Source organism: Prionailurus viverrinus, chromosome D4 (genome assembly GCF_022837055.1).
Source record: "Prionailurus viverrinus isolate Anna chromosome D4, UM_Priviv_1.0, whole genome shotgun sequence".
NCBI lineage: Eukaryota > Metazoa > Chordata > Mammalia > Carnivora > Felidae > Prionailurus > Prionailurus viverrinus.
The window spans coordinates 11,941,482-11,967,530 of record NC_062573.1 but is presented as its reverse complement, the minus strand read 5'-3'; the positions used below and the strand labels follow the sequence as shown (position 1 = coordinate 11,967,530).

The window sequence follows — 26,049 nt, the reverse complement described above, 5'->3', positions numbered from 1 at the left end:
GTATGACTATCAGAAGCCATATCATGAGCAAAACACTTCTTCGAGCAGGAGATAGTCCCATCCATGTTTCTGTGGGACCAGGGCAGACTCAGGATGAGCCACTGACCTCTAACAGAATCTCACCTCCCCCATCAAGGTTCAGATGGTGGGCATGTGGGCAGTAGCCAGTGCTTCCGTCATCTTCGGTGGAGGCTGTAAGCCAGTGGTGGTCTGTCCCACCAGGGACCCTATCACCATAAAAGAGGAGGATTCAAGGAGCATATTCAGTCTTCGATGGGTCACCATCTGGAGCTGTCAGACTTCTTTCCCCCAGGAAACAAAGGTGTTGTTTGGAGCTTATTAATCTAGAAAAATAACAACAACAAAAGTATATAATTACCTCAAAATTTTATCTGGGTGAGGTGGGACTTTCAGTAACCATGCACAACTTTTCTGAGAATGTGACCATTCCTTGAGAAAAATGGGAAGGGCATAATAGTCACCCTTCAAGGACAAGGAATACTAATGAGTGCTTTAAAAATGGCATGTTGGTCTGTGTGGTGACCTTTCTTCTGCATCGTAGGGATGTATGACGCCTTGAAGTGGAATCACATTATTTTCTGGAGTCATGGAATTCCTAACGGTGCCATTTTTATGGTTGACAGCCTGTTGGGCTTATTCATTGCCCTAATAAAGTTTTAGGCTTTAAAAGTGTTTGATTAGCATATCCCACCAAAAGGATTCAGCTGAACTAGTGCTAAGCATAGGAATCATGATAGAGGAGATTGGGCACTTCTGTAGGACTCAGGAGGTCTGGAATCTTATCCCAGGAGAGCCCAGGGTTAGTTGACATCCCCCTCTGTTCTTCCACCTCCACAATGGCGGTGGGAGCTGCTGGGCAAGGTCAGCTTCTCTCTGGTCCTGTCTTTCTTGGCATGTATGTTTCCATGCATTTTATTAACTCAGCTGCAACTTTTCCAAAAATGATACTATAGTAGAATATTATATAGAATTCTTCAGAGAAATTCCATTAGAACATCAAAATTTCTATACTGGTGAGAAAGAAATCTATAGCTCTGGGTTCTCGGGCACTTCTAAAGAAGACACTGTAATCAACCTTAGGTTTGATGTGCACTGAAGTACTTGTAATGTTCCAGAAGGTACTGACGGCCACATCAAGCAGGTCATAGAAAACATTCATTACACAACTACCATGACTGTAAGGGACCAAATCAAGTACACGAATTATACTCAGGCTGTTAATACTAATAGTAATAATTGCTATTTAGCCTTATGTTTCGAAAACTTTTCAATCTGTACATGGTACTTCTTAATGGATAAAGAGAGCAAACTTCTCAGGGCTGAGTCCTCATCTGACAGACAGTGGCTGTATGACTTCAAGGGATAATGGTTGTCATGTTTATAGCATGGTGTGTCTGGCATAAACAAGTGCTCGGTGAATGTGGGTTTAACTGTTGTCATTTCCATGAGACCTGCGAGGTAGGCAGAGGAGGAATAGTTCGAGGTGTGCCCCAAGTGGCCATTTCCCAAGTCTGCTTTGGAAAGGAGGGGAGGGAGGGACGGAATTGAATCCAGTACCGTTCCTTGCCTGTGGTTCCAAGTAGGAATTTAAAAAAAATTTCTTTTTTAATGTTTATTTACTTTTGAGAGAAAGGGAGAGAGAGACAGAGGTGTGAGTGGTGAAGGAGCAGAGAGAGGGAGACACAAAATCCAAAGCAGGCTCTAGGCTCTGAGCTGTCAGCACAGAGCCTGATGCAGGGCTCGAAGCCACAGACCTCGAGATCATGACCTGAGCTAAAGTCAAAAGCTTAACCGACTGAGCCATCCTGGTGCCTCCCCAAGTAAGCCGCGTTTCGTTCTTCGGATCTGAATCTCAGCACCAACTGCAAAGGTTCTACTGCCATCATCAAACAAATATTTAGCCTCCCTGATAACAGAAAGAAGGAAAAGAAAAAGGACAGATCTGTATGCATAGCCAAGCATGATGCCTGGGCAGGGAGTTTGGGAGCTATGGTTGTGGACAAATCAAGTCAGTATCTCAATTTCTTTCCTGATTGCCTGGTCTAGTGGACACATGTGATATGGCAGAGAGAAAATGACAGCTAGAAATGCAAAATTTATTCATTTATTTGCATCAGGTCCTAACTTCCCAGGTTGTGTTCCCTAAAACATAATTTAAAAAGAAAATGGGGAATTTAAAAAAGAAAGAGGGAGAGAGAAAGAGGGGAGGGGGGAGGGAGGAAGGGAGAAAGAAAGAAAACGTTCCAGTAAAAATAGAGAATGCCATTTCTCTTTTTCCCTCATGAAATATAGACTGAGGATGAATGAGTCCATTTGGACAGAATGGGATCCCTTGGAACAAATATCTGTGGTTGGAATTGCTCCTTTAAAAGTTGTGTAACTCTATCATTCCATGGGTTCCAAGCACTGGCAATAGGCTGGGTGTGGCGTGAGACACAGACACCTAACACAGACAGCCACGTCTCTAAGCACGTACTCTGGACCAGGCTCCCTGCCAGGGGTTTTAGTGCACTATCTCATTCAGTGCCTCACAATAACACTGTGAAGTAGGTAATTTTAAGCCTATTTACAGATGAGGAAACGGAGACCAAGAGAGAGGTGAGGTAATTTGCCCAGGGGCATGCATCTTGTAAGTGGCAGAGCCAGGAATTACACCCAAGCTTGTTTCCAAGACCTTTTCCACATCCTTACATCCTACTTGGCCAGAGAGGGCATTTACATAAGACCGCAAAGCTGGGGAGCTGCTTTTGCGGGGGTACTCCTTTGTACAGGCACTTTGGGTACGTAGGTCACATCATGTTTAGAAGCACCCTCTGTGAAGTTGAAGGAGGCTTGGTTGCTTTCATGTCTCAGGCGGTGAAACTGAGGAGCAGATCTATACTGTGATGGTCAGGTAGATAATGGTGGGGCAGCTTGTGCACTGTTGGAGGACGTTTTCCTCAGGAGTCGGCCTTGACGCTGGGGTGGTGGGGTCTGTCCTCTTCTGATGACTGATGTGGAAACATTAACAGAGAGTAGTTGGGAACAAAGTCTCTGTGGTCTGTTGGCTTTGGCTGAAACCCTCACACAACCTCCAGTGAGTCAGTTGGCCTCTCTTGGGAAGTCTCAGGCTCCCCGTCTGGAAAGTGGGACCAAGAATAGTGCTGACTTCAAATAGGTTGCAAGAAGAACAGATGAGGTGAAACTTAGCAGAACGCTAAGCACTCTAGAAATTTAGTTACTTAGTGAGCACCCGAGAAATTTCAGTTACTATATCCTCATTATTGCCACTGTGTTTTAGTGTCCAGCAGTGATTGGGACCTGCATTAGCCAGCCAAGATGGAATAGCCCACTGGTCAAGGTGCACATGAGAAACCCTAGGCTCTCTGCCTCTTCTTAGCTGTTTTAATCCTAGGACAGCCACTGCCCCGCCCCCCCAGCTTCAAACTCCTCCTTTCCAACCTGGGGCGAGTCAAGATTCTTGCCCCCTCTCCCACTTTGTACGGAGGTCCCGAATCTCAAAGGAGATCATGCAATGGAAAAACCTTTTTGCAAACTCTGAAGTAGAGTGGTCATAGAAAGAGTCTCTGTTGCTAATTCAACTTTAAGTATTTTCCTCTTCATTTTCTTTTTTAATTAAAAAAATTTTTTTAATGTATATTTTTGAGAGAGGGAGACAGAGAGCGAGCAGGGGAGAGGCAGAGAGAGAGAGAGTGAGAAGGAGACACAGAATTTGAAGCAGGCTCTAGGCTCTGAGCTGTTAGCGCAGACTCACAAGCGGGGCTCGAACCTGAGCCTAAGTTGGACACTTAACCAACTGAGACACCCAGGTGCCCTCCTTCCTCTTTTTCATATCTAAAATTTGTACATACATATGGCTCCAGTGTAAAAGTAGAAGCCACTCGGTAGACAGAGCAAAAGTCTCCTTGACTCCTTCCTGTTAGTTTGCCCTGGGCTCTCTTGATCTCTTCCCCCAGAGGTCACTCTGTGCACCATTCCAACCTGTTTCTATCACACTAGGGTTTTTTTCCCCCCAGTTATGTAATGCTTTGCCTTTCCAGCGAGATAGGTAACTGAGTGGTTGAAGACTAGGTTCAACCTAAGAACCTAGGTTGACTTGCAGTGTTATCGTATCTTAACAATGTAGCTGAATTGTTTATTCTTTCTAGGTCTCAATGTCTTCCTCTGTTAAGGGAGGACAATGATGGTACCTAACTCAGGACTTTGTTGTGAGGATTTGAATAGGTTAATGCAGCACATGCATAAACAGCACTAGCCACCTGTGATTCTCGGTGTGCGTTCACTGCTATTATTGTTAGATGGGCAAGCTCATAATACATGGGTCATAGTTGAATCCTTGGCACTTAGCTAGTGCTTGGTCCTCAATGGGAGACTGATAAACATTCTTACATTTAAAGAATTCGACATTCATTTTTATCTGGTGATGCTGCTAAGGCGTGGGGAAAGCTTGGTAGAAAGAATAGCTTGCATGGCATTCACTGTGCCCCCCCCCCCCGCACTAGCCCTTTATGCTTAATACGTATTGCCTCATTTAATCCTCAAAGAAAACATACAGAAGAGATCATACAATCTCTGCCCTCATTTTACTGGTGAGGGAACTTAAGTGCAAAAGACAGGTTAAGTCTACTGCACTCACGTGATCGTGCTGTCAGGATTCTAACCAAGCCAGTGTGGGTTCACTGAAGACATTACTTTCTCTTCAACTTTGTCTCTCTGTCCAAAGGCTTTGTGAACTGGCTTCTCCTGAGGCACTGTGTGACTTGGGCCAGTGACAATCACCCAATGGTTTCCCCACTTATCCTTCTGGGCGCACCTGAAAGGTGATTGTAATGATGTGGACATGAAGATAAGTTAGTGTTTCCTTTGAGACCATATGTGCTGGAGTAGTCCAGACAGTTTCAGAAAGGTACTGAGATGGTTCGGTGGGTTGAAACCTGGGCTAGCCAGGTCTGGCTGCTGTCCAGAGAACCACTTCTAACCTTAGAGCCCAGTTGACCTCAAGAGCAAACCCACCATTCTGACTTGTAGTGAACAGTAATGCAGATTGCATCTATAGCATTGACGAGGATCTGAGAAGAACTGATTGGGAAGGACTCCCAGGGGGGCACATCAGCCAGGGGTCTTAGCAGGATTCCCACTAGAATCGGGATGATGATAATGATCAACCTTTTAAGCTCAGATGTGAGTTAGCAAAGCGGGGTGGCATTCAGAACTGGTTAACTGCTACTAGGTGACAGACACCAGCCAATCAGAAAGAGCCTTGACCCTATAAGATATAATGGACAGTTGTCGTCGAGCACAGCTGTGCCAGGGAGGGGGTCTTTTGTCTGTCAGACCAGGGGCTGTGTGGTTTTCTGCTTCCCAATTTTTGACAGATCTTGGAAAGGAAAGGGTGAGGACTTGTCTGAGGCATCACAGGAATTGAGTGGCAAAAAAGTGAGAACAGAGCCTGGATGTTAGTACCTACAAGAGCTCTTCCCCTGTCCAGTCCATCTCATGGTCCTTACTGAACACCACAGAAACACATCCAAGTGGAAACTGATCATTTCCCAGCATGACCCTTGCCCCTTTCTCCATGGGAGCACAAAGCTCTCCACATATATTAGGGCCATTGTCTAAGGCTGTTGTTGTTGTTGTTGTTGTTGTTGTTGTTGTTGTTGTTGCTGCTGCTGCTGCTGCTGTTGTTATTATTAACTGTTTAAAATTAGTGCTTTCACATGTGGCCCAACTCAGTCAATGTCTGTCTTCTCCCAGAATTGAGTGGCATTCTCTCTCAACGTCCACTTTACTAGAGTTACCCATTGTCTTCACTGTGCAGGGCTGGCCACTGCTGGTTCTCTATATCCATGAGTTCAAGGACAGGAATGGGGCACTACACAGTAACTTTCCAGTTGTCTGGAAGGAACTTCCAGATTTCTCATTGCTGTAGTTAAGGCTAAGAATGTGGGCTCTGGAGGCAGACATACCTGGATTTCAGATGTTACAAATCCATGCAGGGTGCTAAGGCTCTTTTTTACCTCTATAAAATGGAGGTAATTACATTACTTGCCTCTTAGGGTTGTTATAAAGATGAAATGATATAATGTGTAAGCACTCACCACATATAAGCCAGCAATAAATTTCAACTATTACTGACAAAGGTAATAATTGGCAGGTAAAAGATAATAATTTAAGAGTGAAAGATAATGTTAGACATCTAGACAGACCTTGACACAATACCAGGCACATAAGTGATAATTGATAAATAACTATTGAATGAATAAATGAAATAGCATCACATGTAATAAAAGGGTCAGCATTATGGCAGAAAGAATGGTTTGGTTGTGTGACTTTGGGAGACTCCCTTTCCCTTCTGTGAGGTTTCACCTGCAAATGGAGAGCGCTAGATTTAGCAGGCCGTAAAGCACTCTCTATAGCCTCTATATACATATACACGTACATGTAAATGTACATATACATATATATGGCAGCATTTGGGTACGGCATGCACCAACATCATCCGCCATATGCTGTCTAGGTGGGGTTATGCCCACATGACATGGTAAATAGCAATCACTACAGTGCTCTGCCTGACAGTGCTAGTTGAATGGCTTCAAGAGAAGACATTAGAGAGTTTCAGCAGAGGGGGAGATTAATTCTGTTTGGAGGAGGGCATGAGTAAATTTTCCTGAAAGAACCAAGACTTTCTTCAACTGGGTTTTAAGAACTGGAAGAACTCAAGGTAAGGTAAATGAAAGAGGCAGAACATCATTCTAGATGTCACACATGCCTAGGAGCTACGGAGGTCTCATGGAGTTCACTAAATGTTCACTGAGCTCCTATTCAGCATGAACCCTACAGGGTTAACCCCATGGGGGATCTCAAAAGGCAGAACACTCAGATCTCCTCCTCGAGATGCTTAAGATCTGGCACAGAAGAGAAGACAAGGACATAAATCCAACAATATAGGAGAGGAAAGGAAGCTAAATAATCCTCTGGGAATGATTTATTTTAATGTTTAATAAAGAATAATGTTATGGAGAAGGTGACATTTGCACTAGATTGGAGAAAAGCACATAAGTTAGAGTTTTGATCTGGACATATATCTTCCAGGTAGGTGATTTGGGGGTAAATCGCTTCCTCTTTTTGAATTTGAACCTCCTTTGATTTTAAAACAGAGCAAGACCAACCTCATCAAGTTATTGTCAGACTAGGTACCCACAGGTCCATGCATGGCCTAGGCAAGGTGCTTAACGAGTCATGTTATTCTTAATTGGGGTAAGTTGAATTCATCAGAAAACATCACTGGATTTGTTTCCCATGAGAAAGAACTTCACTGAAGAGCAATTAGTTGCACGCCTTCGATCTTAGTTGATATAAAAAGTGGCCAATTGGACAGTGATTCTGCAATTTCTGGACAGAAGAGAGAGGGAAGCAATGCTCATTATGTGACTCAAGGCCTCTTCTCCCATAAACCACAAAATACATTTGCCCTGGAATTAAGTGGAATGGGTTATCAAACGCTTTATTTTCCATCAAACAAAACAGGGTAGAATGAAGAGAACGCCCACCATTGCCCGTTTCTTGCTTTCTCACAAAGCTTCCTCTTCCACAAGATTATGGAGATATTTTATTCCCATTTAAAACAATAGGAAGCTTAAAGGTAGATTAGAGGCAGGTCAGTTAAGAATGTGGACTTTGGAGTGAGATAGACTTAGGTTCAAACGTGCCATAAAAGCTAACCTACTGAGACACGTTTAAAAAAAATGCAAAATGGGGATAAGAAAAACTATAGAGATAATGGTTTTGTACATTAAATGGTATGTGTAACCACCCAAGAGAGTCTTTCATGATAAATTATAGCTAGTTATTACAATTGCTAGACTAAAAATAAAATTTATAAAATCATATTTTGGTATAAATTAAAATCACAGTTTCAGGCAGTGATCTTCCTCATCAACTAAAATTCAAAGCTTAAGAAATGCCTCGGGCACCTGAGTTGGACAAAGTGGAGATCGTTGGCACTAGTCCGAGGACAGGGTTAGATTATAGAAGCTGCTGTTTCAGCTTCCAGTCATAAGCCTGCAGGAAGACTGAGAGAGCTCCAGTTCACTTCAGTGTCACCTACTTATGGACACAAAAGCTTCAAGAAATACAAAGGAAAACACCTCGAGCCCAGCCAGAGTGGTCCGTAACCCTTTCCCCTGTACCCCCACCTCAGGAAATAGTGTGATGACTGGCTCTCTTTTTGCTGTGGCTTTGTAGAACAGGCAGTGATTAACCACAGACTTAATTTTTTTCAGACAGAGCTTGGAGATGCTAAAAACAAAAACAAAAACAAAAACAAAAACAAAAAAAAACCTCAGGACTGAAAATTAGTTTATTTTTCTAACCTGAGTTAAGAAGACAGAATGATAGAAAGCTGCCGAGCAATTTAGATACGAGCGGAGTCAAAACCTTGCTCCTAGTCCTGTGAAGAGAAAAGTTAAAACTTAGTATCTAACACATAGTAGGTGTACAATACGGACAGGTTGTTATTACTACTGGCATCATACTTGCAGTCATCAACTCTAGTCTGGATGATAAATTAATATAATCCAAGTACTGTTGGGGAGGAAGTAAGGAAGCTAATATTTATCTAGCACCCACTGACATGTACTAGCCACTGTGCAACATGATATCCATCATCTCATTTAATCTCCCAGATAACCCCGTGAAATCTATAAAAATGAAAAATGAGATTCAAAAGGTTAAGTGATTCCTCCTAACCCCTGGAGCTAGAACACAGAGTGCTAGACCCAGATTGGCTGGGCTCCCCATGTAGTCTCTGTGATTATTTAGTCTCTGTGATTCAGGTTTTGGTTCGCCCTCCCCCTCCCCCTCCTGTAAAATGGGATGGTTATTCGGCCTCCTCTGTAGGCTTGGTATGAGGATTAAATAGAATCATTCCTAGAAAAAGCATTTAAATATTGCTTGGAATGTCGTGTGCATTCAACAGAGGGTAAACTGTTGTTGGATTGTTATTTAAGGGAAGAGAAGATCTGAATCCAATTTCCTTTACTCCAAATATGCTCCATATCTATGGAATCATTCAATTGAATGGTTCTGAAGCAGCAGCTATGTGCAAAGTGCTAGGCTAAGCATCATTTGGGGAAACACAAATATGAATGTAACAGAGTCTTTGTCCCACAGGGAAAGGGGAGACCAGCAGATATGTCATTAAGTGTGGCGGATGGGTTTGGGGATGTGCCCAGCAAAATTCAACTTTGGAGGAAGTTCTGTGAGAGTCCAGAGGAGGGAGCCCTTCGGGCTGATGGGGGAGGGGTGCAGTAACAGAACTAGCTCCTGAAGATCCTTGACCTGGGAGGCTTCTAATCTTGAAAGAAAGATATAAACAGGACACGGGAGAACAATACAGGATCCTATCTCATGGAGTTACAGATTCCACCCCACAGACCATGCTTACCTAGGAATTCTGAGGTGAGTATAATCCTGGCTTGGAGTAAGAAGTAGGTGGGGCTCAGCTGGAGATGAGAGGTGACACAAACCTCGAGGGTCATACAATTTAGATCTTTAGAAAGGAAGAGAGGGTGCTCATTTACTGAGCACCTACTATGTCACACAGTCCATTGTCCTCAAGGCAGCTCTGTGATAAGGTCACTGAGACTCAGAGAAATTCAGCAACTTGCTGAAGGTCGTAGGAACCCAGGTCATAATGACTCTGAGATGTGTACTTTGAACCGCTGTTACTCATTCAAACCTTTCCAAACTTTAGGACTCCACCTAGATGTTACTCTCCTAACTTTGCATAGACCTTTACACCCTCCCTGCCAAAATCTCTTGCTTTTTGTTATTACCAAATACAATGAATAATGACGTGTATCCTTAGAGTGGAGGCACAAAAGTGTTTTTGTTCTAAAAGGTAGTTTTCTGGGTAGTTCCCAGAAACAAGGAACTCCTTGGGTGGTAGGTGGGATGGAATTGACCAAATATGGGATAATTCAATGGGAATTACTGACATGCTCCAATAATTGGGGCCTCCATTACACTTGAGATTTGTAAGTGATCTTAACTACCTTCTCCTGTGCTTTCATTTCACATAAGAGCAAACAGGTCAAAGATCCCATACCAGTCAGAATGAGAACCCGAGTCCCCTAACCCTCAGATGATTGCTCTGTGACTACAAACGACACAAAGACAGGGGACCGATCCTTGAAAGACCAAGGGATGGAGTAAAAGAAGGAGAGCAGCAGGTGATACAGTGTGTTACATATAAATAAATAAATAAGAGCATGCATAGACCAGTGGTTAGGGCGGGTCATAAACCAAGGGTTACAATTCATGCAGTCCTAGTCACTCAGTTAAAAGCAAACACATGTATACATGCACGTTTGAAAGGCAAAGCGGCTTCCAAGACAGGTGGGACAGTATAATAAATGTATGTTCAATAGTAAGACCAGCAGAAGTCTTTGCCAGTTGCCCCAGTGCACTGAGGGACTGAGATCAAAAGCTCAGGAGCTCTGAGACTTGGACCTGTCCCTTTATCTTTGCATCTGCCACACGGGAGAAGTGAAAACCTGGCCTCGCGGACTTTCATTTGCCTTTAAGAACCTGAAGGGCACTTGGCACTAGACAACAACGGTAGAGAAAATCTTTTTCAAATAGCGTTTTCACAGTTTACAAAGTATTATAACCCAGAGCGTATTTTATTCTCGAGATGAATTTGTGAGAGAGTCCCATTGTAAAGTTTGGGAAGCGGGAGGCTGGTGAACCAAAGTGGTCCACGGAGGACAGAACACTGACTTGTGGTGGAGTGATTGGGGACTCAGAATGCTCTCTCTCATGTTATGACTCTTCTTTGTGGGAAAGTTGACAAAATCCCAAACGTCTATGAATATTCAGAACTATTGTATACAATGACTTAGAAGCCCCTGGAAGAAATACAGCTTTCCAATGCCTAAGTGCCACGGTTGAAGAGAATCAGTAGTCGTGTTCCAACCTCTATGGGGAAAGAGGGGGATTTTGCAGGATGTAATTCATGTAGTTCAACACAGATCTTTTTTTTTTTCTTTTTTTTTTTATTGAATGCCAACTTCATGACTTTCATAGATGACTTGGAATTGCAGAAAGTGAACGATTTGCTTAGGCACATTCCATATCCATGGCATGGTACCCCCAAAGATCTTTTCCTTTCATCCTGGACACACATCTAATATAATGCCATTTTCCTTTTATAACTGGAGAAACCGAGTTCAAACATTCTTGGCCTAAGACCATATGGCAAGTTCTTCCCAAACCAAGAAGATCTGAATCTAGGATCTCCTGTTTTCAGAATAGTGCCGTAATCCCTGCATACCACATTCCGGCTTTTATAGAGGGGAGGTCTGAGTCATTTGCTCATTCTACAAATCTGCATACTTTTACCAACACATATTCTCCACTGCTGTTCACTCTCCCTGAAGTGTGCGAGAATGATCCCAGCTCTTCAGAAGGATCTGGAGCAGCCCTGAGGACAGGAGTGCATGGGGAGGAAAGTCCTGGTTAATGGAGCTAATTTCACCTTAGGCTCCTAGCATGCTATCCACATGCAAACCTCACACAGCATATTTTTATCACTACGTTATTTGAATATGTTGGTAATTAATAATTTGTAATTCACCACTGCTAACTCATTTTGACTTCTTAAACACTTGGAAGAAAAAAAAAAGAACTGTTTTGCCATAAGGGGGAGCTTTTGAGTTCCATAAAGAGGGGGGAAAAAAGAACAAAAATATATTACATATATGTCCCAGTTCAAAACAGATCTACAAAGCAGCAAATGGTCAGACCCTTACCTGTGACTTGAACAGTGTCAGAAACCCTGAATTTCTTAGGTTGCAACAAAGCAGGCAAATTAATTTTTTTTTCTCATTTTTAAATATAAAACCACAATAATTTCTAGCAGCCAATAGAATATTTTTAAGAGTATTCAGGAGTATTTAGAGACCTAGCTGTGCGGAGTGTAGCTTTGGAAAGGCAAATGCCTTGGAAAACGTCTTTCCTCTGGTTGTTCCTGATGATTCCGTGAGGATTTTGGAGACAACATTTGGACCAGCTGAAGCCAGCAGCATTGGGGGCTCAGGGAAGAGAGGGGACATTCACCATTGCATAACTTTAAGGAATAGGGAAGGCAAAAGAGAGGGGAAAGGAGGAAGGAAAGAGGAAAGAGAGAAAGCCAGTGGAGAGGGGGAGAAAAGGGAAGAGAGAGGAAGAGGGAGGGAGGAAGGGAGGGAGATGAGAGTGAGAGAGAGGGAGAAAGAGAGAGACAGCATTACAAAAAATTCAGAGAATCAAGTTTCAAGACCCTTTCTGTGCTACACAGAAGGATGAGGTTTACCAGCAAAGTGCAAAGGGGATCCTGAGAGAAGAGAGAGATTTTTCTCCTGCCAGGAGGGAAAAAAAAAAAAAAATAATAATAATAAGGGGGGTGGTGGGTGGGTGGTGAAGGAGGGGGGAAAAAAAGCAAGCAAAACAAAACAAAAACAGGAATGTGTGTTTTGAGCAGGAATGAGGAGAGCTGGGAGGACCGTAAGGGGGTGTGTACAGAATTTCATTAAATTGTTACTTTAAGATTGTCTTCTTAAAAAAAAAAAAAAAAAAAAAAAGGAGGGGGTGGAGAAGCGGGAACGGAGGAGGCAACCGGCGAAGTGGAGGAAGGCTGGGTAGCTCGGCCTCTCCAAACTGATTGATTAGTCATGATCCCCGCAGTTTTAACAGGGACTCATTCAATTGGGAAGGTGGAGCGCTCGGGAGCAGATTAGCATACGCTTGTTTACTCATCTTCTGAGGGCTTTTTCCCCCCTCTTTCCTTTCATTTTGTGAAGAAGGAGGGAGGGGAGGGGGGACTGGGGGGGGGAGAAGGGGGCTGTGGCTTGTGTTATAAAGGACGCAAAAAATAAATAAATTAGAGCATCTTTGGGGGGGAGGGAATTCAGCGGATCAGTGTCTTAGAGGAGCTTTTTTTTTTTTAGAAGAGAGAGAAATCATATAAAATAAAATGAAATAAAACAAGGAGGAAGGCAACCAGCTGTTAGAGGGGGGAAATAAGGCAGATAAAGGAGCGGGGAGAGAAATTAATTGCCAACCAGGAGGAGTTGGGCTGTATTTTTCAAAGGTGGGGGGAGTGGAGCACACACCTTGAGGAGGGAAGCGAGAAAGAAAAGAAAAAAGCAAGTGGAAGGGGGGGCTCGCCCAAGAAGGGTGAAGAAGCGAAGAAAGTCGAGGCGCCGAGGCTCCCAAAGCTGGCAGCTCCGGGCGGCGGTGCAGGGGCGAAGGGGGGGCGGGGGGGACCGTCGGACATGCGGCTCTGGAGTTGGGTGCTGCGCCTGGGGCTGCTGAGCGCCGCGCTGGGCTGCGGGCTGGCCGAGCGCCCCCGCCGGGCCCGGAGAGACCCGCGGGCGGGCCGCCCCCCGCGCCCCGCCGCCGGCCCGGCCACCTGCGCCACCCGGGCGGCCCGCGGCCGCCGCGCCTCGCCGCCGCCGCCGCCGCCGCCGCCGCCGGGCGGTGCCTGGGAAGCCGTGCGCGTCCCCCGGCGGCGGCAGCAGCGGGAGGCGAGGGGCGCCGCCGAGGAGCCGAGCCCGCCGAGCCGGGCGCTCTATTTCAGCGGGCGAGGCGAGCAGCTGCGCCTCCGGGCCGACCTCGAGCTGCCCCGGGACGCGTTCACGCTGCAAGTGTGGCTGCGAGCGGAGGGGGGCCAGAGGTCTCCGGCGGTGATCACAGGTAGGCGAGGGCTCCCCGGCGGGGTGCCCGGGCTCGGGTGGCGGGCCGGCTGGGGGCTTGCGGGTGTGTCTGTGCGGGAACCGCCGCGCCGGAGGCGCCAAGGCACCCGGGGTGAGCTTGGAACCTCACTTTGCCCCATCTGCGGAATGGGCGCACTCGGAAGGCTTCGCGCCTCGCCCCCCTGGGAGGAGCGCAGGGAGCGCTCCAGGAGGCCCGAGACCCGCAGTCAGTGAGGGCTGGTCCCTGGGGAGCCTGCTGCACGTACATCGTGTTCGAGATGGTCAGACGTACTGTCTCTGGGATGGAGGGGAGGATGACCCAGTTGGGATGCATGTGAAAAGAGGCTAGGGGGATCATTGGTTTGACTTTTTAATGGAGGTGACCTCTCTCTTCACTTAGCCCCGTTACCCCGAAAGCCTACAAGGACAGGGTTGTTATGATACGCAGGACTTAGAAGTCCTCAAAGTGCCCCAAAGTTGTTCTCTGCTTGATGCCTGCCTGTGAGATGCACCCCCTTCTCCCCTGCCACACACACATGCACACACACACGTCCCATGCCCTCGCCTTGAAAGCCCGCTGCTTGTCACTCCGGGCTGGGGCAAGACCTTCCTAATGCACACCCATCCAGTCTTCCCCAACTAGGCTGTGAAACGGGGCACTTTCCTCATTTGGGACTTTTACGAGCCCGTCATGAATTTGAGTTCTCCCTCCTTACCCTCCCCTTCCTTGTTCCACAGCAAAGCCCATAGTGAAACCGGACACTTTGTGAGGGCTGCAAACCTTAGAAATGCTCCAACATCCATTTTTCTCCCTCTAAATGAATCTGTGGCAATGCCTTTAATACAACTGGGGGGCGGGGGGGGGGCGGCGATGGAGGAGAGAAGGAAAGTTTTGCCTCTTCAGACTGAGACTGGGAGATTCCCTTCCTGCACAAACAATCTTGCCGTGTCCTAGGACGTCTTAAAGTGAGAGTAGGGGTTCCCCCTTCACTGCAGCCAGGAAACATGTGGAGGCGGTTCGTGATCCCACCCCCTTCCACACACACTTTCTTCGAAGGGAAAGCTGTGAGTTCTTCCGGCAGTTCTGCTGCTTTCTGTCTTGCCCGTGGACTTTCTCAAATGTGCCGACGCTGTTCTCTTTACCTGAAGCCCATTTCAAGGTACCCAAACTCTGAGGCTATTACCAAGAATCTGCCCCCAAAGCTCCCAGTTTCCCGCCCCAAACCCAGAGCAAGAAAGTGACTTTCCCCCACATCTGACGTCATCGCATGCTGTTTTTTTTTTCCCTCGGTTCCCCCCCACCCCAAGGAGAGGGAAACTGAGCTCATTCACTTTTAGCCCCCAAGGTCCTAGGCACCTAGAGGGGGTTATACTGTAGAATCGAGATAAAATGTTATTTATAATAATAACAACGATGATGGTGACAGTTCAGAGCCGTGGTATGTTTACTTCTCTTTTGGAAAGCACAGAGCCTGCTGCTTGGAGATGATAAAAAAAAAAAAAAATGAGTAGATCTGATTTTTCCTAAGCTGTACCTGTCATGCTAGTGATTTGGAATGCTTTCCCCTCCAGAGGGAAAGACCCAGGGTGACATAGGTATCATCAATGAAAAGGCAGTAAATACGTCTTAAAAAATTATATATGCATGTATGTGTATATATCTATACACACACACATATATACATAACACCTGGGATTCCACAGGAGCCTGCTTTATAAATGTCTGTAATTCAGACAAGGAGCCCCTCTTCACACGCGTTCTCTTGAGCACTCATTCACTCTTTCACACAAAGATTGTGCAGTAAAATACTTTAATTGGATGGGGGACGTTAGGTTATTATTGCTTGTATAAAATGCCTGGCCCATTTTATGTGTGGAAATAACATTCCTCTCAAAATGAAAAAAAAAAAGGAAAGAAAGAAAGAAAGAAAGAAAGAAAGGAAGAAAAGGCACTGCTGTCGTGTAGCACCAGAAAGCCAGGAGCTTTTCTCCTGAGGATTCTGGTGGATTTTTTTTTTCCTCCCCTAGTTGAGTCTGAGCCAGAATTGGCGGTGTGTAAACACCTGGCCCCGAGCCAGAAAAGACTCATTCTGCGTATCCTCCGCACCGTACAGACTGTTGGACTCAAAAGAACCTGCTTCTCCTTGAATTAAAAAGCAAACAAACAGAGGTTCTTTGCAGAAGCACTTTCTCAGCTCCTTCCTTCGTGTAAGTTCAGGCCGGGAGAGGCAGGGCCCTAGGTGGGTCGCTTGGATGCTGGTGCCAAGCCACGTCCTCCTCGCCGCGACCTCGGGTGCCCAGTGTGCTGCCTGACCTCTGCTGGCTCCCTCTGGCTGGGCGTCGCCACTTTCGTAGGAATCCCTGGTCCCCTATCTTGAGAGAGCAGGCATCTCTCAGCAGGGACCGCGCTGCTATTTCAGGCAGAGGGTTGCTGCCTTGCTGTCAGGCCAGGCTGCCTTACATCACTCTTTGCTGCAGGATTCAATTGGGTTTCGTAAAGGTCTAATTTTACGGTGCTGTTAACCGGGTCTGTCGTCTGGCAGAGGCAGGCCTTGCCGCTCCTGGTAGGCGGGCTGTGCTCCCAGATCCGCCCGGGATGCTATTTCTGCCCCGGTTCAAACTTCACTGACACCAGTTCAGACAGGCGCTCGGAGAGGCAGAGGGAAGGAGTGAAGGAGCAGCGTGCTTCTGAAGCTCAGAAAACATGCCTTTTATTTTTCCAAAAGGGAAGAAGAAAAAAATATATATATTAATAAATAAAAAGGGAAAGGCTTATGCAGACAAAAACAAAGCCAAAGTTAGAAAGTGCCCGTGTGCAGGCTTCTCCTGAGGGCCCACCAATAATGGGGAGGGGTCTTTAGAACCGAAGAATTCTTTAAGGCCACAGTGAAAAGGGGTCCGCAGGGGTTACCCCCATACATACTAGTTCTCTGTGTAACCGGATAAGGAGACAGAGATGGGAGGGAGGGGTGCTGCTGGATGACACAGCTCCTGGATGGCAGGACCTAGGTTTTAATCTCAGGCATCCGGTCTTCAGGCCTTACCCCCTGCACCGAGAGAACGTGTCTAATAAACACCATCACCTCTTCCCCCTCCCAGACCCACCACCCAGGCTCAGGCTGGCCTTTGCGCACAACAGTTTGGGCTCCCTTTCAAGTCCGGGGCTGGGGGGGCTGTCTTACACACTCCTTTGCTTTTGTCCCATACCAGGCACGATCCAGACCCCTGCCCCTCATACCCAACTGCCCCCTCTCCAAAACCCTCCAGTTGGAAAAAACGAGAAAGAAGGAGAAAAACACTCCTTTGCTTTTGTCCCATACCAGGCACAATCCAGACCCCTGCCCCTCATACCCAGCTGCCCCCTCCCGGAAACCCTCCAGTTGGAAAGAACAAGAAAGAAGGAGAAAAACAAAACAATAGACTCAATTTGCTCCATGGAGCAGAGGCCCCAAGCAGCAGTTAATCTTGTTAAAGTTTCTCCTGACGTGTTAGATAAGTGAAATGTGGACCTCACAAGTGCTGCCCTCCCCCCACCCCATCCCTTAGTGATCCAGAATTCCTGCTCTGAAGGAGAAAGGGATTTACCTGAATCCCGTCCAGCACCTCGGCTTGCCACGCTTTTTCCTTTTGTTCTAAATGTCGGACTGTTGAGTTTGCTGGCTCTTCAGAAGAGTCTTTTTTTATGTTCTCCCTTTTGCAGCCCCCATTTCCTACCACCCACCCAACCCCCCAGAAAGAGTGCCTGCCTTTTCCCAACTTTAGAATTGCTGCAACAGGCAAGGATAGGATTCAAGGGGTCCATATATTAACACGGCTCGCCCCCAGCTCTCCTAGTCGCCTCCAGGGTCTGGAATGTTGCAAAGGTTAGAAGCCAGTTATAGCAGTCAGGTTACTTAAGTGAGAATTCCCCTCTGCCCCTAACTGGCTGTGTGACCTCAGGCTTGACTCCTGTGGGCTTCAGCTCCCTCACCTACAAAGTGAGGATAGCCCACGTACCTATTCCTTAAATGAGCTCACACAGGGGAAGTGCTCCATAAGGGTCACTCTTACTACTGGGCATGATTTTCCAGAGATGTCAGTCTTAATTTTATGGGTTGAGGACATTTAAAGGCAGGAAGGAAACCAGCTCTTCCTGGGTGCCTCCAAGGGGCTGGGCACCGTGCGAGGCACTTGCCTTGTGTCTGCAAGTTTCACCCTCACAAACACCCTGGGAAGTGCACATCACCTCCTTCTCCTCCTCCTCCTTCTTCTTCTTCTTCTTCTTTTTTTTTTTTTTTTTTTTTTTTTTTTTTTTTTTTTTTTTTTGCAAATGAGGAGGAGATGGAGTCTCGGAGAGTTGAAATGACTTAGTCCACAGTCCCACAGGCCATCCTGTGGTAGGCACAGCCCAGATGCCAACTAGAGTTTTAAGCGCCTGTTTCCTCTGCAGTCTTTCTGGGGAGAGGAGAAAGGACTCACATCCCCTTCTTTAATCCTGCTGTAGAACGTTCCCATTCCTTTCTGCATTTCTGGGTGCTGATCATGCACCTACAGATTTAAGAGGATAGAGAATGCGTATAAATCTCACGTGGAACCCTGGATTTGACCTAGCAGATCTGTTTTTCCTTTCATGCCAGATTAGGCAGACTGGGCTTGGAATGTCTCTTGCCAGTTACTGGCTGTGTGATTGGAATCAAGTCGTTTCATCTCCCTATCCTTTTGTTTCCTCATCTGTAAAATGGGCAGAATGATACCAGGATAGTGCAGTGAAATAAACATGCAGGAAGTACCTGGCACGGTGTCAGCTCATATTAGGGACTCAGTCGACAGTAACAGGATCCAGTAAGTAACCACATTCCCTTTTCTGGTTTGCTAGCTTGGCCTTCAGGAAGCCGGGCCTATTTGCACTGTTAGGACATCCCCTCTTCTGTTACTGGGGAGTCTGTCTAGAGTAGACCATGTGTCCCGGGGGACAATTAAACCCCCCACCCAATCCCTTCCTTGCGTTTCCATTTCCTCTTCTTTGACCTACTTGGATGACCCCTTGGTGGTAAGAGCCAGAGGAAGTGTAGAACCACTGGACCAGTGAATAAGGAAACCAGTTAGCACTAAGGAGAGCATGCACCCTTGGGAACAGAAGGCAGACAGTGGGCATAGTGGGGTCCAGGCCACAGATCTACCGTCACATGCCTCTTGCTCCTTTCCCAGATGCCCTCAACTTCCCCTTTCCCCCAAGCAGCCATTCACATGGACAGCTGGGGGTGATGGAGGCTACATCATCCTTGCCCCTCTGCATAGAGGAAAGCAAACTTGAGGCTCAGTGGGGTGGACTTCAGGAAGGTGGGTGGTGCACGGTCAGCCCAGGCATGAACTGGAATAAGCCTCTCATTGTGCAACCAGGAAACTCAGAACCAGCGTTATACAGGGGCTGGAATTAAACCATATTCATAGACTGTGCCTTCTCAAAGGGGCCTAGGAGATCATATTGTCTAGTAGTTCACAGCCCTGACAACACTTGGAATTATTAGCCTGCAAAACATCCTGATGCCTGGGCCGCATCTCAAGGATTCCGATGCCATGGGTCTGGCCTTGGCTTGGGCACTGGTGTGTTTCAAGGCCTCGTCAGGTAATGTGGAAGGGCCGCCAGAGGGGAGATTCACTGATCCAGTAAGTTCTCTTTGCTCTGCAGGAGGGGAAACTGAGGCTCAAAGGGGAAGTAGCCTTTCCCACTTACTGAGCTGGTTAGCAGCTAAGCCTTTAGAGAAATTTATCTGTCTCAGTTCCGAGTCGCTAAACACCAGAAAGGACCCTTCTTCCTTCATTCTCAATTCCCCTGCTGACCCCAAACCCCTGGGTGCCACGGCCCTGACATCCCACGTTTCCAGAACCCTTCCTGTGTGTAAAAGTACACTCTCTCCTTCAGGTGCCGCCTCTAAAGTGTTGACATTCCTGTAGGGAGGTAACCTTGAGTTGTCTGCATTTCAAATTTTTATTTAGTATAATAATGTAATATATTTTTTAAATAATACAATAAAATAAATTAAGTCAGTTTTATTTATTTTAAATGAATCTCTCCCAAGGGGTTGGGAGGAGAGACTTGGGAAGCTTGGTTCCGAGGCGCTCTCCACTTTCCACTGGGCCAGTTGTCTGTTGTTTCAGAGAGCCCCCGTCTGACATCACTCCAAAAACAGTACTGGCTGTAGGTGTCTTGGATGAGGAAGAGAGAAGATCCCCAAGCACGCTGAGTATGAGGACCCTCTCTGCAGCCAGGTTGCATCTTGTTTCCCTAAGGCTAAGGCCAAGGGCTCAGGAACCCAGCAGGTGCCTGTTTCTACCCTTGGCTACTGCCTTTCATTTATTTCAGTGTCCCCTCATCTTTCCTCTTGCTGCACAAGGACTCTACTTCATGCCTTGATGCACTTATTGGAAATACTTAACTGAGGACTGACCTGTGTATCTTGGCCACTTGGCTCCTTTGAAGACCTGGGCTCAGGAGCTCGGAGGTCCAATAGTGGCTTGGCCTCCTCTGAGCCGTGGGCCCTAGGGCCTCCAACTCAGCCAGCAGGGCCTCAGGGGAGAGAATTTCAGGTTTGCTGACCTTCAACATCCCCATGTCATGGGGTGTCACAGAAAGCTGGTGAGACAGTGGCGGCAGAAGCTCTTGGCCAAGGTCAGAACCTGGTCCACATGTCAGCAAGAGGAGGAGGGGCCAGAAGGTGAGAGACGTGAGGGATTTGTGCCATCAAGGTCATTCCTGGGAAGGCACCTTTGTTTTTGTTATTCACATTGCAAATGATAAATAGTGATCAAGTTAGCAAATCTTTTCATACCTGTGACATCACTGGAGTTCTTTGATGTTGGAACTTCACAGATCTGCCGAATCCTATTGCTTGCTTGTTGCGTGACCTTGACAAATGCTCATTGGGCCTCAGTGTTCTCAGGGTGCATACAGAGAGGCAGGGACAGAATAGGGGCTTTCAAACTGTGCCACACAATCTTAGAGATCCCTTGGGCTGATGCTTAAGGGCAGGTTTTTGCCTCCCCCCAACTTTCCCCTTCACCTTATTCTGTACAAGCTGTGCAATTCTACAAGATTCCATTTGAAGGAATGGACAGACTCCTCAGCAACAGAGTCTGAAGGGACAGGGGATGACATTGACGAATTATTGTTAATTCTGTTAAGGTGTGATAATGGTAATGTTACTGTGTATTTTTAAAGCCCTTAGTCTGTTAGAAATGCATACTGAAGTACTAATGGGTTAAAGACCAGTATGTCTGTTTCATTTGTGTAAAATGCAGGTATAGGGGGTGTGGTAGATGACAGAAGATCAGCAGACTGATAACTATTGTGGAAAACAGGTGATAACCATGATGGGCTTCAAGATATTTTTCATCTGCCCTTCTGTGTGTGATTAAGGATTTCCATAATAGAAAGTTAAAAATACGTTACAAGTTTGAGCGCCATAGGAAGGCTTGAAGTCTTAGATCCCTGCGTATTCCGTGGGCTGAGAGGTGTCCAAACACTGAGGCGCCAGCTTGGAGAGGGTCAGGGACTCGCCCAAGGTTACACAGCAGATCAAATGAAGGTCGGGATGCAGTCCAGGCTTCGGACACTAGGAGCTCCCTCTGCCCTCCTCTCTGCACACCTGCAGAGCTTGGGTGACTGACCATCCTGGGAGAGCATGAGGAGAGGTCTAGGAGGGGCATGTTGGAGGTGCCAGTGACTTGCCCTGCTGGGCAATAAGAAACTTTTGAGTGAGGACATTCTTAGCTCTATGGAGCCATCGCACACACTGTGAAGCATTGAGCATCTTGTATCATGCCTAAGAATCCCCCCGGGATCTGCTAGTTACTGCGACAATCCAATGCACATTGTGACAATACACACGCACACACACACACACACACACACACACGCACTCCCATCTCTCACTTTTCTGGCTCCTCATTTATCTCCATCTCCAATTGCCCTGGGAACCTTCTAGAAACCTTTGGAGCTCTGGGGTAATGACCTGCATCTGCCTAATCTCAGGAGAAGTTGACACTATCAGGAAACGGGAAAGGAGCATGTGTTTACCGAGGAAGTATTTTGTGGTGGTTGATCATAGGACCCAAGAGTCAGCCAGCCTGAGTTTGACTTCCTGACTCTCCCACCTGCTTAGCCGCATGACCTTGGACAAGTTACTTAATATCTCCAAGCTTCACTTTTCCCATCTGTAAAATGCGGATAACACTGGCTTCTACTTCATGGGGTTGTTTTGAAGATTAACTGGGCCTCCATGTGGAAAATGCTTAGTAATGGAATCTAGACCATGGGTAAGCACAGTAAACGTTAACTCATGTTGGTGTTATGTGTGTCCGACCCTTGCCACCTTGCCACACATTATTTCTAACTCTCTCAATGACTCTGTGAGCTGGACAGGCTTATCTCCTTTGGCAAAGCCAGGGATTGCCTTTCTCTTCTGTACCTCTCGGGAAAGATAGATTACTGTCATCTTAACATAAAACAAAAAGTAAAGTGAAAGGCAAAAATACAAACACTTTATTGTTTCGTATTATAAAAGCAATGTGTGCTCATGGTAGAGAATCTAAGGAACGCAGATAACAACAAGGGACACTGTAAAAAATGTGTCCATCCCATGCCCAGGCATCAGCAAGTAGTTATGAGTTCTTACACATGAGTTATGTGCCAGGTACAGTTTGGGACCCTGAATACAGAGCACTCAACAGAAGAGGAAAGTAGCCTTGCATTCAGGGAGTGTATGTTTGGGGATGGGGGAAGGCAGTGGAAACAGAGTGTAAGTGAGTGAGTGTATCGCACATTTATGTGTTCATGAACAAAAATAGAGAAGAAGGTCTGGTGAATGCTGTGGGGGTCGGGTTGCAGGAGGAGTGAGATTTAAATCGGGTGGTCAGGGGAGACAGTAATGAGAGTGGCATTGGGAGGAGTCCTAAGAGCAGACCCGAGGCCATCTAGAGAAGGCCATAGTATATTAGAAAAGGAGGAAGAGTGGACTAGGAGCTGGGAGAGGTCAGTTCAGTCTTTAGCTTGCTGTGTGGCTTTGGGAAGGTCACTCTTCTTCTTGGGGCCAGTTTTCCTCATCTGTACAATGGAGCAGGGATGAATTTATCTTTGCCCTAGAGACCCTCCTAGGGTCTAGGATTAGAGATCTCCCAGGATTCCATAATCCTAATCAGGACCGACCTAAGAACAAATTGTAAAGTTGGCAACAATTCCAGTTCTTTTCTGTTTCTGGTGCATTTTCCTCCACTAGGTGGTGTCTGTGCTTGTCCCCCTCAAGGGCCCAGTGCCCACACGCTTTCTGCTTCCTCACCCCTGGCAACACTCTCAAAAAAATGACATGGTATTCCTTCTTGCTAAGGTATCATTGACTGACAACAACTTAGAACATTGCTCTTCCATAGAGATATATCCTTTCATATCTCCCCAGAAAGCTTTATGTCAAAAAGCAAAGTACTAATGGGTAGAATTGTACTCAAAGACTGACTGAAGACATTATTTAGGTAATATTGGTACTTGCCAATAGCTGGAAGCCATCTCAATCATTTTGCTAAGCATCACTGACATAAATATCCAAAGAACTCACAGAGTGACCTTTCCAGTGGTCACTTAACTTGGCTAATGGTTAAAATACTCACATTTCATAATTTCTTACTATACAAATGCCATTTCAGGCAAGTTCGTGGACACCACAGTAGACCACTGGCCTTTTAGGCTTGTTTGTCATTTTAATCAGGTTATTCTATGAAGTAAAATACCTAAACTCTGTGGTCCATGGCCATCTGTTAGCCTGTTTTCCTTCTGGGAATCCCCAGCACTGTCATCAGTGAATTACCTCTTGCTCCTTATTCCCTCCTTTCTCTCTCTTTTCCTATTCCTCACACCAAACACATTTACTTTGGCTGCTTAGATGTTTCTTAAAACAAGAAAAAACAAAACAAAAACAATTGGTTTTCAATATTATTTGCCACAGACCCAGGGTCCATGGAACCTGGCAGAGTAGGAGAGGTGACCCTGTTTCAATTTTAGAGAACCCGAGAAGGTCCCAGGTTCCAGTTCACCTGGAGGAAACAGAGGCAGAAAGTCTAGAAACCAGGAGATCACAGCTTGGCATCTGCAGATGTAATTATGGGGAGCATGTTCAGCCTTTTGCCTTCAAGAAGCCCATGGTCTAACCTGGACCTATTCCCTTTGTAATCAAGAAGTTACTCCTATAATCTGTCCCATTCCATCTTTTCTTAATTCCTTTTGCTCTATAGACATGAAATGTGGCTGGGCAGAATATGACCAAATGTGTTCATATAGGAGGGACTATTTTCCCTAATGAGATTGTAGATCTTGCAGCTACAAAGGCTGATGAGAAAATAGAAAAATATATGATAACAGGCCAATCAGGAGCAAGATGGCCTTGCTCTAAGAGATGCAAAGTACCCGGGCAGAAAACATAAGAAGTGAATACACACTGTACTCTGTTTTGTGAAATAACAATTCCATGTAATTTCCAAGAACCAAGGTGTGTGAGTCAGGACTCAGCTAAGCCATTCTTTTCATCAATGAGAAACCTAGGGTTGGTGAGGGAAATGCCTGGCCCAAATCAGTGAGCTGGGTAAGTCCTCTGTCCCCTGAGTCTTAGGCCAGACCTCCATCAGCTTGTCTCCTAACTTTGCGTTCTTTCCCGTCGGGTAATCACCGTCTCTCTGCTGATGAGCACCATTGATCTGCAGGCTTTGCTGAACTCCAGACTCATAGATCCACTGCAGATGTGAACGTGCACTTCAAACTCAGTATGTCCAAAGCTGAATCACCTTTCCTTCAGAATTCCTCGTGTTCTCATTTGATGTCACCCATTCTAGAGAGATCACCCACCGTATTCAGTCAGTCACCCATTTCTATCCTGCCTCTTAAACATTTTTAAAGCCAATCTTCCCTCTTTGTAGCTTATGCCCTCTACATCTCTTGCTTTGCCCTTTTTCCTAGTATCGTAATGCCCACCTCTCTGGGCCTCAACCCCTGCACTGTACCCGTTCAGTCTCTCCTCCAACACCCAACAGTCAGTCTTCCAGAAAATGCAAATGTGACTCTTTCACCTCTAGCTAGAGACCCTTCAGTAGCACTGCCATGATCTGCAATTCCCCCAGATACCCTAGGCTTTTTTCACATCACTTTGTTTAGTTGGTGTACTACCTGTATCCCCGTGTGCCATTTTGTAGAACACGTCAGCTTCCACAGGATTCTGCTCAAGGATCCCCTCTTCTGGGAAACCCTCCCCAACTGCTCCCCACCTCTCTTGTCCATCTGTCTCCACTATACCCTCTGCACATATATACCAAAGTGCCTGGAATTCTCACATTTAATTGTGTGCACACTGGGAGTCATCGCCACTTCTCACTGCCTAGCACAGCCTTTGGCTTATAAAGACACTATATACATTTTTGTATAATGAATGCATGACTGGATAAGAGAACCAGCTATATGCCTAATGACTCTGAGAGCCAGAGCTCAGGAACCTCAGGCATGTTGCATTACGTAACCAAAGCACATGACCTAACCCGTGCGTCACACTCAAAAACATTACACAGTGGTTAATTCCATTTCCCCTTGAGCAAAGAAGTCAGGAGGGAAAAGAAATCTGGCCTTCCAAAACAGGGGGGAGGGGGGCAGTGCATTTAAATGCCTCCTCAAATCACATTTCGTCCTCTCTAATCCAAGCCACATTTTAGCCTTGGCCTTCCCCTCTCAGCCCCTTGCCTGTTTGCAAATCATTTGTTTTGTGTGTGCACTACAGCACATAATCCCAAGCTTTGCTCTCCTCTCAGATTTCCCCCTCTCCCCCTAATCGGGTTCTTACTGGGCCTCGAGTGTCCTGGCAGTCATATCTGTTGCCTGGATTTTCATCCATTTCCCTCCGTCCTGATAGGGGGGACTTTCCATCTGCTTCCCTTGATCTTGTGAGACCTTGTGGTGACCTCAGGATCTGGAATCCTCTATCCTCTGTTTATATACCCTTGGGAGAGAGTATGCATTCTCAGCAGTAATAACAGTAATAAAAGCAGCTAGCTTATAATGAGCACTTACTATGTGCTGGCACTGTGTTCAGTGCTACACTTTGAACCTTCTGAATTAGGTTTAGGCAGTTACATGACTTGCCGAAGGCCCCAGAGCTAAAGGGTGGTGGGACTGGGGTTCAAGTGTAGGCCAGTTTAATTTTATCTTTATCCATAGGCTTAGAGCATGGCTTGGAACACAGTAATTGTCCAGTAAATTTTCCGTGTGGGGAGAAATACATGCATG

At 46.2% G+C, this 26,049-nt stretch overlaps 1 protein-coding gene across 1 annotated transcript in view; it reads left to right on the top strand.

The window, feature by feature from the left end:
- Positions 1-13,331: 13,331 nt before the first annotated feature.
- The window catches only part of PAPPA (pappalysin 1), a 242,650-nt gene continuing 229,932 nt past the window's right edge, over positions 13,332-26,049 (top strand). The window contains exon 1 of the mRNA XM_047831114.1: positions 13,332-13,758. Coding sequence (XP_047687070.1) covers positions 13,338-13,758 — 421 coding nt within the window. The 5' untranslated portion in view covers positions 13,332-13,337. The remainder of the gene's footprint in view (positions 13,759-26,049) is intronic.